The sequence below is a fragment of the Humulus lupulus genome, chromosome 9 (assembly GCF_963169125.1).
Source record: "Humulus lupulus chromosome 9, drHumLupu1.1, whole genome shotgun sequence".
NCBI lineage: Eukaryota > Viridiplantae > Streptophyta > Magnoliopsida > Rosales > Cannabaceae > Humulus > Humulus lupulus.
Window position 1 is genome coordinate 184,706,072 of NC_084801.1, and position 10,743 is coordinate 184,716,814.

Here is a 10,743-nt window from a genome sequence, read left to right on the forward strand (position 1 = left end):
AATTATTTTGTTTCATTTGAATTTTTATATATTTTTTAAATAATGTATAACATTCATGATCAACCAAATAATGTAATTCAATTAACAAGAATATGACTAAATATTCCAACACATAACCAAAAATAGTTTACAAGTCTCCATACAATCCTATCTTCCTCCTTAACATTTCAATGAATTAGATTATTTTGAACTACTCGTACCAAATGCCTCTAAATGTAATATTCATCCGTGTGATTTAAGTCAATATTTTGGTGTGTAGTACATGGAAAGTTAATCTATAGAAAAGTTAACTCTGATATTCATTTTTTGTCGATCATATGTAAGAAATGATATTCGAAATTAGGTGTTATTTCATCGTTACCGTAAAAAATAGAATCAAAATTACATCTGACAAATAATAGTTTTACAACACTTATTTAAAGCGTGGTTGACACTTCAAGAACAAAAAAAAAACAATTAATAATGACAACTAACAGATTGGAAGAGGGGAACCATTCCAGCTACTGAGACATTCTAGCATGGGATCGATGATCTTTCCTTGACACATAGCAGTAAACACCATGTCGAACTCCTCTCCTGGTGATCTAACATTCTCTCCTGTAAGAAAACCAGTCCCCAACTCCTCTCTCACAAATTTGTACAATGGATAAGACCTGCACTCCTTGATCTTGTTCGATTTGCCTGCATTCCCACTTTCCACACCAATCCTTGCACTCTCAACCTCTTTAGGCAAAAGGGTCTTCAATTCTTCCTCAAAAGCTCCAATCTTTTGGAAGATTGAAGTGTTCGGATTCTTCTCATTTTCACCATTAACCAAAGCTTGTTCGACAAGTACTTGCCTTAGTTTTTGCATCAATGGGTAGGTAGCACTGCACGGATCATCAATGTATGTAAAGACATATTCCCTATCAACAACTTTAAGCAATTCCTTCTCGCAAAATCTCGATGGGTGGAGTTCGCCATTAACGCTGGTCGTCAGCACTTTCTTAGCCACTTGACTCACAGTTTTCTTAACTGTCCGCCTTAGATTATCCTCCAAATGTCTCAAGTCGATGGCCTGGCAAAGGGCAACCAAGAATGTTGTGGACATGAGCTTGAGAATATCAATAGCCTCAGCAGTCTTCCTTGAAGATATCAATCCCAGAGAGTTCACATCTTGGTTGTGTTGTTCAGCGCTCTGGACATGGCTAGTCACCGGATTAGCAAGATATTGAAGCTCCGAACAATAGGAGGCCATGGCGATTTCAGCTCCCTTGAAGCCATAGTCTAAACTTGGGTTGCGGCCACCAGAGAGATTTGAAGGCAGACCATTGTTGTAAAAGTCATTGACAAGTTCAGAAAATTGGGCAAACATGAGCTTACCAATTGCTGCAACAGCCAAACGGGTATTGTCCATGGAAACTCCGATCGGGGTCCCTTGGAAGTTGCCACCGTGAATAGCCTTGTTCCTTGAAACGTCAATCAAAGGGTTGTCGTTCACTGAGTTGATCTCTCTTTCAATAGACTTGGTTGAGAATCTGATCACTTCGATCATGGGTCCAAGCCATTGGGGCGATGTCCTAAGTGCATAGCGATCTTGCTTTGGCTTCTGAAGAGGATCCATCTCGTGAAGCTTCTGAGCCTCTTTAATATAAGAGCTCCCATCCAAAATGTGTTCCATAATGGCTGCAGCCTCAATCTGACCAGGGTGGTGCTTCAACTTGTGAGTCAAGTGATCAGTGAACTCAGGCTTACCATTCATCACTTCCGCAAATATTGCTGACAGGACTTCGGCCAACACAGCAAGAATGTTGGTCTCAAAAAGAACAGTAGAAGCCACAGCTGAACCAACAGCAGTGCCGTTAACAAGAGCAAGTCCTTCTTTAGGCTGCAACTCGAAGAAGTCGGAATCGATGCCGGCAACTTTGAAAGCTTCCTTTGCGGTGAGGGATTCACCGTTGGGGCCGACGGCCTTGGAATTAGGCCTGCCCGTGAGCAAACCGGCAATGTAAGACAGAGGCACAAGGTCACCAGATGCAGTGATTGTTCCACGCAATGGCAAACATGGGGTGACATTGTTGTTGAGGAGCTTGGCCATGGCTTCCAAGATCTCAAATCTGATACCGGAGTAGCCTTGTAGAAGGGTGTTGATCCTAACGAGCAAACCTGCTCTTGCTGAAGAGCGAGGCAGAGTGTGGCATGACTCTGTTCCATTACCAAATATTCCAGCGTTCAAGAATCTGCAAACAACAAAATTTAGAAAGATCAGTAACTGATGCAGGCCTTGGATATTAGTTTTTCTGGAAAGATTGTACATAAATATTTCAATAAACATATATTAATATTTTGATGTTGGCCTCTCGTAGTGATATTGTAATTACCTGATTAGCTCCTTTTGAAGGGCACCGCCTTGTTTGGTTCTCCTGTGTGATGTCGCACCGAAGCCAGTGGTAACACCATAGCTGTCTGTACCTTTGCTCATACTCTCCATAACCCAATCACTACTAGCCTTAACTCCGGCCCTTGACGACTCAGAAAGTTCTACCTTAACTCCGTCGACATCGCCACCGGCGGCAATGGCAGCCACCTGGGATATTGTTAGCGTCTCGCCGCCGAGACGGACGACCGGTTTCCTGTACTCCGCCACCATTCTCTTCACTTCATCCAAGTGGCTCCCAGTCATCGACTCAGCCGCCGCACCCCAGTTCAAGGGGTCATTAGAGACGATGGGTGCTGGCTTAGTCTTGCAGAAACTCTCCATTAAATTTGTAGTAAAGAGAAGTAAATATCTTTATATAATTATCAAATAGTAAGTATATCGAAGTGTTTCTGATAGAGTGTGATTGTGGAGAGCTTAAGAAGAAATTAATGGTTTGCGAAAGGAACAAATTGGATTTGGTTTGAATTGTAAGGAGAAGGTATAGCGGTCTTATATAGAAGTCAGAAGGTGGCTTCACGATGGCTTAAGAGAAAGAGAAAGAGTAGGTAGCGAAGCAGTCAGTAGCGAAAGAGTTTGGTATATAAATGAATCGAGGCCGTCCAATGCATGCAGCTTGGTATAATCCCAACGGTTGAGATTGGTTTGTAGTTCTGAGTGGGCTACAAAGGAAAACGCAAATAGTCAAAAGAAGTGTAACCATACACCATCTTATTACCCCTTATATTTATTAATTTATTATTACTATTTCGTATGCATGAGAAAGAAATGGTGAAAGTTCTGGCTTTGGTGAGGTCAAAAGATGTGTTTTATTAGAATTGAAAAATAGCAAGAAGAAAGGTCCAATGTATTGGTTGGTGGGAGACTAAGAAAGAAGGGAGCTTTCATACTCTAATAGATGGTTTTTTCGTGGAAGGAGGTTATTTATTTTGGTTGTTGTCACCAAATAATGTCTTATTTAATTTTGTATGGATGAGAAATTGACCACGAACGCACTGAAAGATAGTTTAGTTTGACAATGAATCGGGGCCATTCCATGCATTCAACTAGGTATGATCAACGGCTGGGATTATTTTCTCTTCTCAGTGGACTATAGAAAAAGTTTTAGTGTCTGTTTTTAACTTATTTGATATATATTCAAATGAAAAACTAATTAGTTGTTACCGGACAACACACTAAAACACTACTACCTTGTCTCATTGTAATTATTTGTTTGTTAAGTATTATTTTGCAGGCACGAGGAAGAAATTCTCCACGTTTTCTTTGGTCAGGTCAAGAAAAAAAATTACCTCTCTCTAGATTTCCTGCTCCTCATGTTCCATCAATTATTTAAAAGCACCTTATTTATTTATTTAATATATATTTAAATTATTTACAATTTTTTCTTTTCCCAACTATACATAAATGTGGTGTCTTAAAATAATTGGTAGGACATGGAAGGGACAGAGAATTGGGGACAGTTAATTTTTTTTCTCAGGTCAAAGGATGTGTTTTTATTCTAATTTTTTTTTTTAAAAAAATACTAAGAAGAACGGTACCATGTGTTATTACTACAAAAAATAAGGCATACACCGAGAATACTATACCGAGAACATATTCTCGGTATAGACAATTTAGAACTGCGCCAAAGCTACGCGGTACTTTTTCATTTTAGTTGATGTATCGATGACTCTATACCGATAACATGTTCTTGGTATAGGTCCTATATTTACATTATCTTCTGCGAAACAGAGAGCTCATTTATCTGAAACACAAAAAAAAACCAAATCGGTTTCTCCGCCATTTTTCTTCCATTTTCTGGATTTCGGCCCCCAAAAGCTAGTTTTTTTATAAATCTTCACTTCCAAAGAAGATTTAGTCATCAATAGGGTCTATTAAGGTATGTATTGATATATATTTCATTTTATTTTTGGTATAAATTTATCAAAAAAAAAATTTCTGTTTTGGTCTCACTACAAGAAAATGGGGTCTTTACCTACCAATTGTAAGTGTAGGTAAAACTAGTCTAATGGTGGGTAATATGGTTTACCTACCAATATTGAATTGGTAGAGATTGGTAGGTAAAGGTTAGTGGGGAAAGAGTCTTTACCTACACTTATTAATACTGGTAGGTAAAAGAATCAGTGGACCCCACTAAGTTATAAATCAATTGATGAGTCAGCAAATGACGTGTTTGATGATGTAGCATCCTACATGTCTGCTGACATGGTTTCGATAGTTGATGTGTCTGATGACGTGGCATCCTACGTGGCATACATCAAAACCGCCACTTGGCATCTTGTGGTTGCTCCACGTGTCAAACAATAATTTGTCCACGTGCTACAAGAAATTCGAATGATTGTGTTACTTATCCCCTTTTTATCGGTTATGTGGCACTAAATGATTGGTCCACGTGACATGTAGTAGTATATTTATTTTTACCTACACTTATATATTTGTGAGTAAATATAATATTTCTATGTAGGTAATTTTAATTATATATAAATTTTATTTAATATAAATAATAAATGAAAGTAATTAATTTGAAAAATATTTAACATTATTAATCAAATAAATTATTTAGTTTTAATAAAAAAAATAAGCAAACATATATTATACAATATTCATTGCTTATTAAGAAGCACATTTCATAAAAAAAATATCTATACATTAGTTTTAGGTCATTGAAAACTCAATAATGTCATTTTTCTTGACATTCTTCCTATTCTTCACTTTGGGATCATTGCATGAGAGCCTCCTTTTCTCTGACTGAACTTATTGTGAATGTCGATGATGACTTTGGGAGGTGGACACCAACAATGGCCGGAGGTGGGGTTCGAATTGGCGCCAATGAGAAGGACTTTATAATTAATTTCAGCAAAATAAATATCCCAAATTTAATCATCATAAAGATTTCAGAAAATATATGACTTATTATTATGGGCATTTACGACACTTGAGATACCAACATATATTAAAAATAAAATATGAGCACATCAAGTGTCATAATCACCAACATAAAATAAGTACATTTATTCTTGAACATCATAGGCCAAAATAATTCAAAGTAACAATGACACCTACCATAACAGATTGCCTAAAAATAAATCAGAATACAAAAATATGGTGATATGAAACACTAAAGAACTAAACACAACAAACCAGAGCAACAAAAAAGGATCAATACATATTATAAAAAATTACTTCAAACAGAGCATAAAAAAAATTGCCTCAGAACAATCAATCATCATAAACCCTTCAAATTATTAGGGATTTAATCAACATAAATCATAAAAGTTACATCAAAGCCACCAAGCCAACAATCCAAAACTCATAAAGCCACAAATTTGAAATTAACTCTTAAAGCCACCACAAGTAAATTTAATCGCACAATAAAATCAAAGAACATACACTTCAAGAAATTCGGCATTTACCTACCAATTTTTTACCTACATATATTTATTGGTAGCTAAAGAATTCTTTTACCTACAATTATATTTTCGTAGCGACTATTGGTAGGGGATTCCTTAAGAAAACGTGTGGGACTATAAAATTTATTATTACCTACCATTAGTATTGGTAAGTATTCGACTTACCTACAATTTTTTTTGGAGGGAAATATTTTAACGATTCCCGCCTATTTTTCCCTCCCATTTTTACCTAATTAAAAAAAAAAGGTGATGTGGCTGCTGACATGTGATGCATATGGTGACTTGTCACCTGACCAATACATGTGGCCGTATCACTACGTGACACATGTCACTAATATATATTTTTAAAATAAATTATAGAATTATATAAATTAAAATTTAATTAATATTATTTTTAATTTAATATATTTTTTATAAAAACCTAAAATCTATCTAACCCTAACATTTATCTAACTCTCACTCTCTCATCTACCGCCTCCCTCTGTTCTATGCGTTCTTCTCCATTTTCGACTCCCTCCATTTTTGACTCCCTCTCACCAGATCTCTCATCTGTCGCCTCCCTCACTCACGACCTCTTCTCCATTTTCATACTCCCTCTCAACATCTCTCTCCCATTTTCGGACCACTCTCCGAGGTCGACTGGCATTTTCGGACCTCTGTCCATGGTCATCGACGCTTGGTCTGAGCCGCTGCCATTTTTCTTCGAATCTCCGAGCCGCCGCACTCATCCTTCGAACCCATGAGCCGCCACCATCGTTGTTCATTTCTCTGAGCCGCTGCCATTGTTGTTGAGTTATTTGAGTTGCCTCCATCATTGTTGAGTTCACCGAGTCGCCTCCATCTTTGTTGAGTTCTCTGAGCCGCCTCCATCTTTGTTGGTCAGTTCTCTTTGGGTAGTTTTTTATTTTCAAATTTGTCTAATTCCTTTGAAATTACTGTTGGTAATGTCTCTTATTATTTGTTTAAGGTTTGATTTTGGTTCCTTTAGCGGCTTTTATTATTTCGAATTGGGTGGATTGGCCTGGCTTTGAGATTTTGCTGGTGGCATTTAGTTGGATTGGTGGCTGTAAAATTTTTGAAAGTTTGGTTGTTGGTGGCTTTGAGTTTCGGAAAAATTGGCTTGGTGGCTTTGAGGTATAAATCCCCACTGATTTGAAAGATTAATGATGATTCATTTTTCTGAGGCTTTGTTATTTTTGTTGTGAGGCTTTGTGAATGTTATGCTTTGAGAAAATTATGTTTTGATGATTACTGTGTTTCGGGTGTGTTTCGGGTCTGAGTTGTTTCACAATTGTGATTTTGTTTAGAGTCTTTTAGTTATGTGTCATTGTTGTAATCTGATTTATGTTTTTAATGTTATGCTTTGAGAAAATTATGTTTTGATGAATACTGTGTTTCAGGTCTGAGTTGTTTCACTGTTATTTACCTGTGATTTTAGTTAAAGTTTTCCAGTTATGTGCCATTGTTGTAATTTGGTTTATGATTTCATTGTTATATTCTGGTTCATTTTTTTTTTAATTGTCCTTAGTCTTTGAGCTGTTATTTGTGTTGGGGTTTTGTTTATGCTCAGAGAGTTATGAACTGTCACTTGCAACACTTATTTGTTTTTCAGAAATGTTTTTTTACCTTACTTTGTGTATATAAATCAGGTTTTTTGTTTCTGAATAAAATTTTGAACATTTATTTATACTTGTATAAATTTTGTATCTTTGTCTATTTAGTTAGTAATTTTTTAGCTACTTAGTTATTCATTTTGCTAGTTTTTTTTTATTCTTATAAAAAAATTGGAGATTAAATTTGAAATCTATCTTCCTTGTTTGCTATGTTCAAAATCTGCATCTTTTTTTGGATGTGTCTTGATTTATATATATATTTTTTATCTGTCTTGTTTTAATCTTTTTTTTTTGGCCAATGATGTTTAAAAATGATTATGATTGTTATGTTTGGTGATTATGTGGCTTCTTGTGCCCATATATATATATATATAAATATATATATGTGTTGGTATACCAAGTCATGTAAATGCCCTTAATAATTCATATTATATAAATTTCTGAAATCTTTGTGATGATCAAAGTGGGGATATTTTATTTGTATTAACTTACTATAATGATGTAATATTGTATTAAGTTTTGAAGAATAAGAAGTATAAATATTCAGATTGTACAAAAGTTTGTATATTATCTTAAGCTTATTATTGAATATTTAGTAAGTTTATCTTTAATTATCTCATGTTCCTCAAGTTCATCTTATCAATGAAATTTTTTTCCAACAATTGATAAACTTAATGTACTCATATTTTTTTCTATTAAAAAAAGTCTTCATAAAGTAATCAAATAAAACATTAATGTTTTATAATTTTTAATTTTTTCTCAATGATCAACTTATTTGATTTTAAAATGTTACTTCAAAACGATAATTCGTTAAAATGTTATTGAAATTAATAATTTATGACCCAAAAATAATTTTTTTAAAATTTTTAAAAGCATTCATCTTTAAAAATTCCAAATAAAATAAATAAATAAAATAAAGCAATTTTATTAGTAAATTTAATTAATCAAATAGTGTGTATAAGGGTCAATTTTAAATAAAAAGATTTTATTAATAAAATTTAGAAATTGTTTCCCCATTTAGTAGTAAAATTTTATAATTTGTTTTATGAAATATAAATCATAAAGTAATTTAAAGAAACTTTATGGTAAATTAATAAGATTAAGAAAATCGCATTTGGTAATAAAATTTTATAATTTATTTCATAAAATGCAAATTATAAATTTGTGTCAACTACATAATATGTTTCATAAAATTCAAACTTGTTAACTTTTTTATAGTTATTGTTATTAGGAGGGTGTCACAATACCAGCAGAGTTAGATTTGTTATGGATCGAAGTTGGATAAACATACTTGATAAGTTATCACCAAAATATGCTGCTGGTATAAACGAATTTATAAGTGTTGCAAGTGAGTCCATTAACTCTAATGGGATGGTGTTATGCCCGTGCTGGCGATGCATGAATAAACAATCACAATCTATGAATGTGATCAAGTTGCACTTGATCACTCATGGTTTTCTTAGTACTTATACTAGATGGTACCACCATGGTGAGGAAGAAGAGGACATACAAGATGAAGTGCTAGTTGATGTTGAGGATGGTGAACCATCTGATGATTTGGCTGTAGGCTTACATGATGCTTTTGGTTGTCAATATTTTGATATCGGTCCAACTAGTGATTTCATTGACAATGAATTCCCTCGAAATTCTAGTGACAAGTATGATGCCTTGTTAGATTCGGTTCATAATCCTTTGTATGAGAATTGTACAAACTTTTCTGTCTTAAGTGCAGTCGTAAAGTTAATGAATTTGAAGGTGATTAACAAATGGACAGATAAAGGATTTGACGACCTTTTGAAGTGTCTTAAAGAAATGTTACCTGTTGGTAATCGTTGCCCGATAAGTTATTATCAAACGCGAAAGCTTCTATCTGAAGTTGGCTTGGGGTACGAGCAAATTGACGTGTGCCAATATGATTGTGCATTGTTCTACGGTGAGAATGAAAATGCTACAATGTGCCCTGTATGCAAATCTAGTCGCTATGTACGGAATAAAATTCCACATAAACGACTTAGATGGTTTCCAATCAAGGCTCGACTGAAATGATTGTTTAGCTCCAAGCATACTGCTAAGGTTATGCGATGGCATAAAGAGGTGCACAGAGATGAACCTGGGATACTACGTCATCCAGCTAATGGGGATGCTTGGAAGCATTTCGACAAGACATACCCTGAATTTGCAGTGGATTCGAGGAGAGTACGATTGGGATTAGCGTCAGATGGGTTTAACCCTTTCTCAAACATGACATCCACGTACAGCTTATGGCCTGTGATATTAATTCCATATAACATGCCGCCTTGGGCTTCTCCAAATGAAACAAATTATCTCATTTCATTGCTAATACCAGGACCCAAATCTCCTAGAAAAGACTATGATGTGTTTTTGAGACCACTAATTGATGAACTGAAGGAGTTATGGGAGGGCATTGAGCCGTATGATTCATATGAATGGTGTACGTTTAAACTTCGAGCCGCTCTCTTATGGACAATTAGTGATTTTCCTGCTTATGCCTATTTATCAGGGTGGAGCACTGCTGGGAAATTAGTATGCCTCGTTTTTTTGGAAGATACAAGACATAAAAGAATAACTGACAAACAATGGTTCATGGGGCATCGATGTTATTTGAAAAGCAACCATTCTTGGCAAAAGAGTAGAGACTATGATGGGTCTATTGAGTTACGCCCCCCACCTAGAACTTTTACTGGTGCTGAAATTTTAAAACAACTTGAACAAGTTCCAACTCGCACAACTGGTAAGGCGCCAAGTAATTGTTCAAGTAAGCGTAAGCGTGGAGAGAATGAGTTAAACTGGTGTAAAAAAAGTGTTTTGTTTGAATTGCCGTATTGGTCACAACTCTTATTGCGTCATAATCTTGATGTGATGCATATAAAGAAAAATGTCTGTGATAATATTATTGGAACACTTTTAGATATTGAGGGTAAATTGAAGGACACGCTGAAGGCTCGTAAAGATTTAGAAAATTTGAAAATTCGCCCTGATCTTTGGTTGAAGAAGTCATCCAACAATAAGATTGAAAAACCCCATGCGAGCTATACTTTGGCTAAAGAAGAATGCAAGGAATTTTGTAAATTCATTCGAAGTGTTAGATTACCGGATGGATATGCTTCGAATATAAGTCGATGTGTAACTGATAATGACAAACTAGGTGGCATGAAAAGCCATGATTGTCATGTATTACTTCAAAAAATATTACCAGTTGCCATATTACCTTTTCTAACGAAGGAAATTCGAACAACTTTGATTGAGCTATGTCAATTCTTTCAAAAGATTTGTGCAAAAACTA

General features: G+C 35.1%; 1 protein-coding gene across 1 annotated transcript; it reads right to left on the reverse strand.

The window, feature by feature from the left end:
• Nucleotides 1-332: 332 nt before the first annotated feature.
• Nucleotides 333-2,881, reverse strand: LOC133801595 (phenylalanine ammonia-lyase-like). Its single transcript, XM_062239839.1, has 2 exons — nt 2,361-2,881; nt 333-2,219 (listed from the first exon to the last, which is right to left on the reverse strand). The coding sequence occupies exons 1-2, from the start codon at nt 2,738-2,740 to the stop codon at nt 470-472; spliced, it is 2,130 nt and encodes a 709-aa protein (XP_062095823.1). The 5' UTR covers nt 2,741-2,881; the 3' UTR covers nt 333-469.
• Between the last annotated feature and the right edge of the window lie 7,862 nt (nt 2,882-10,743).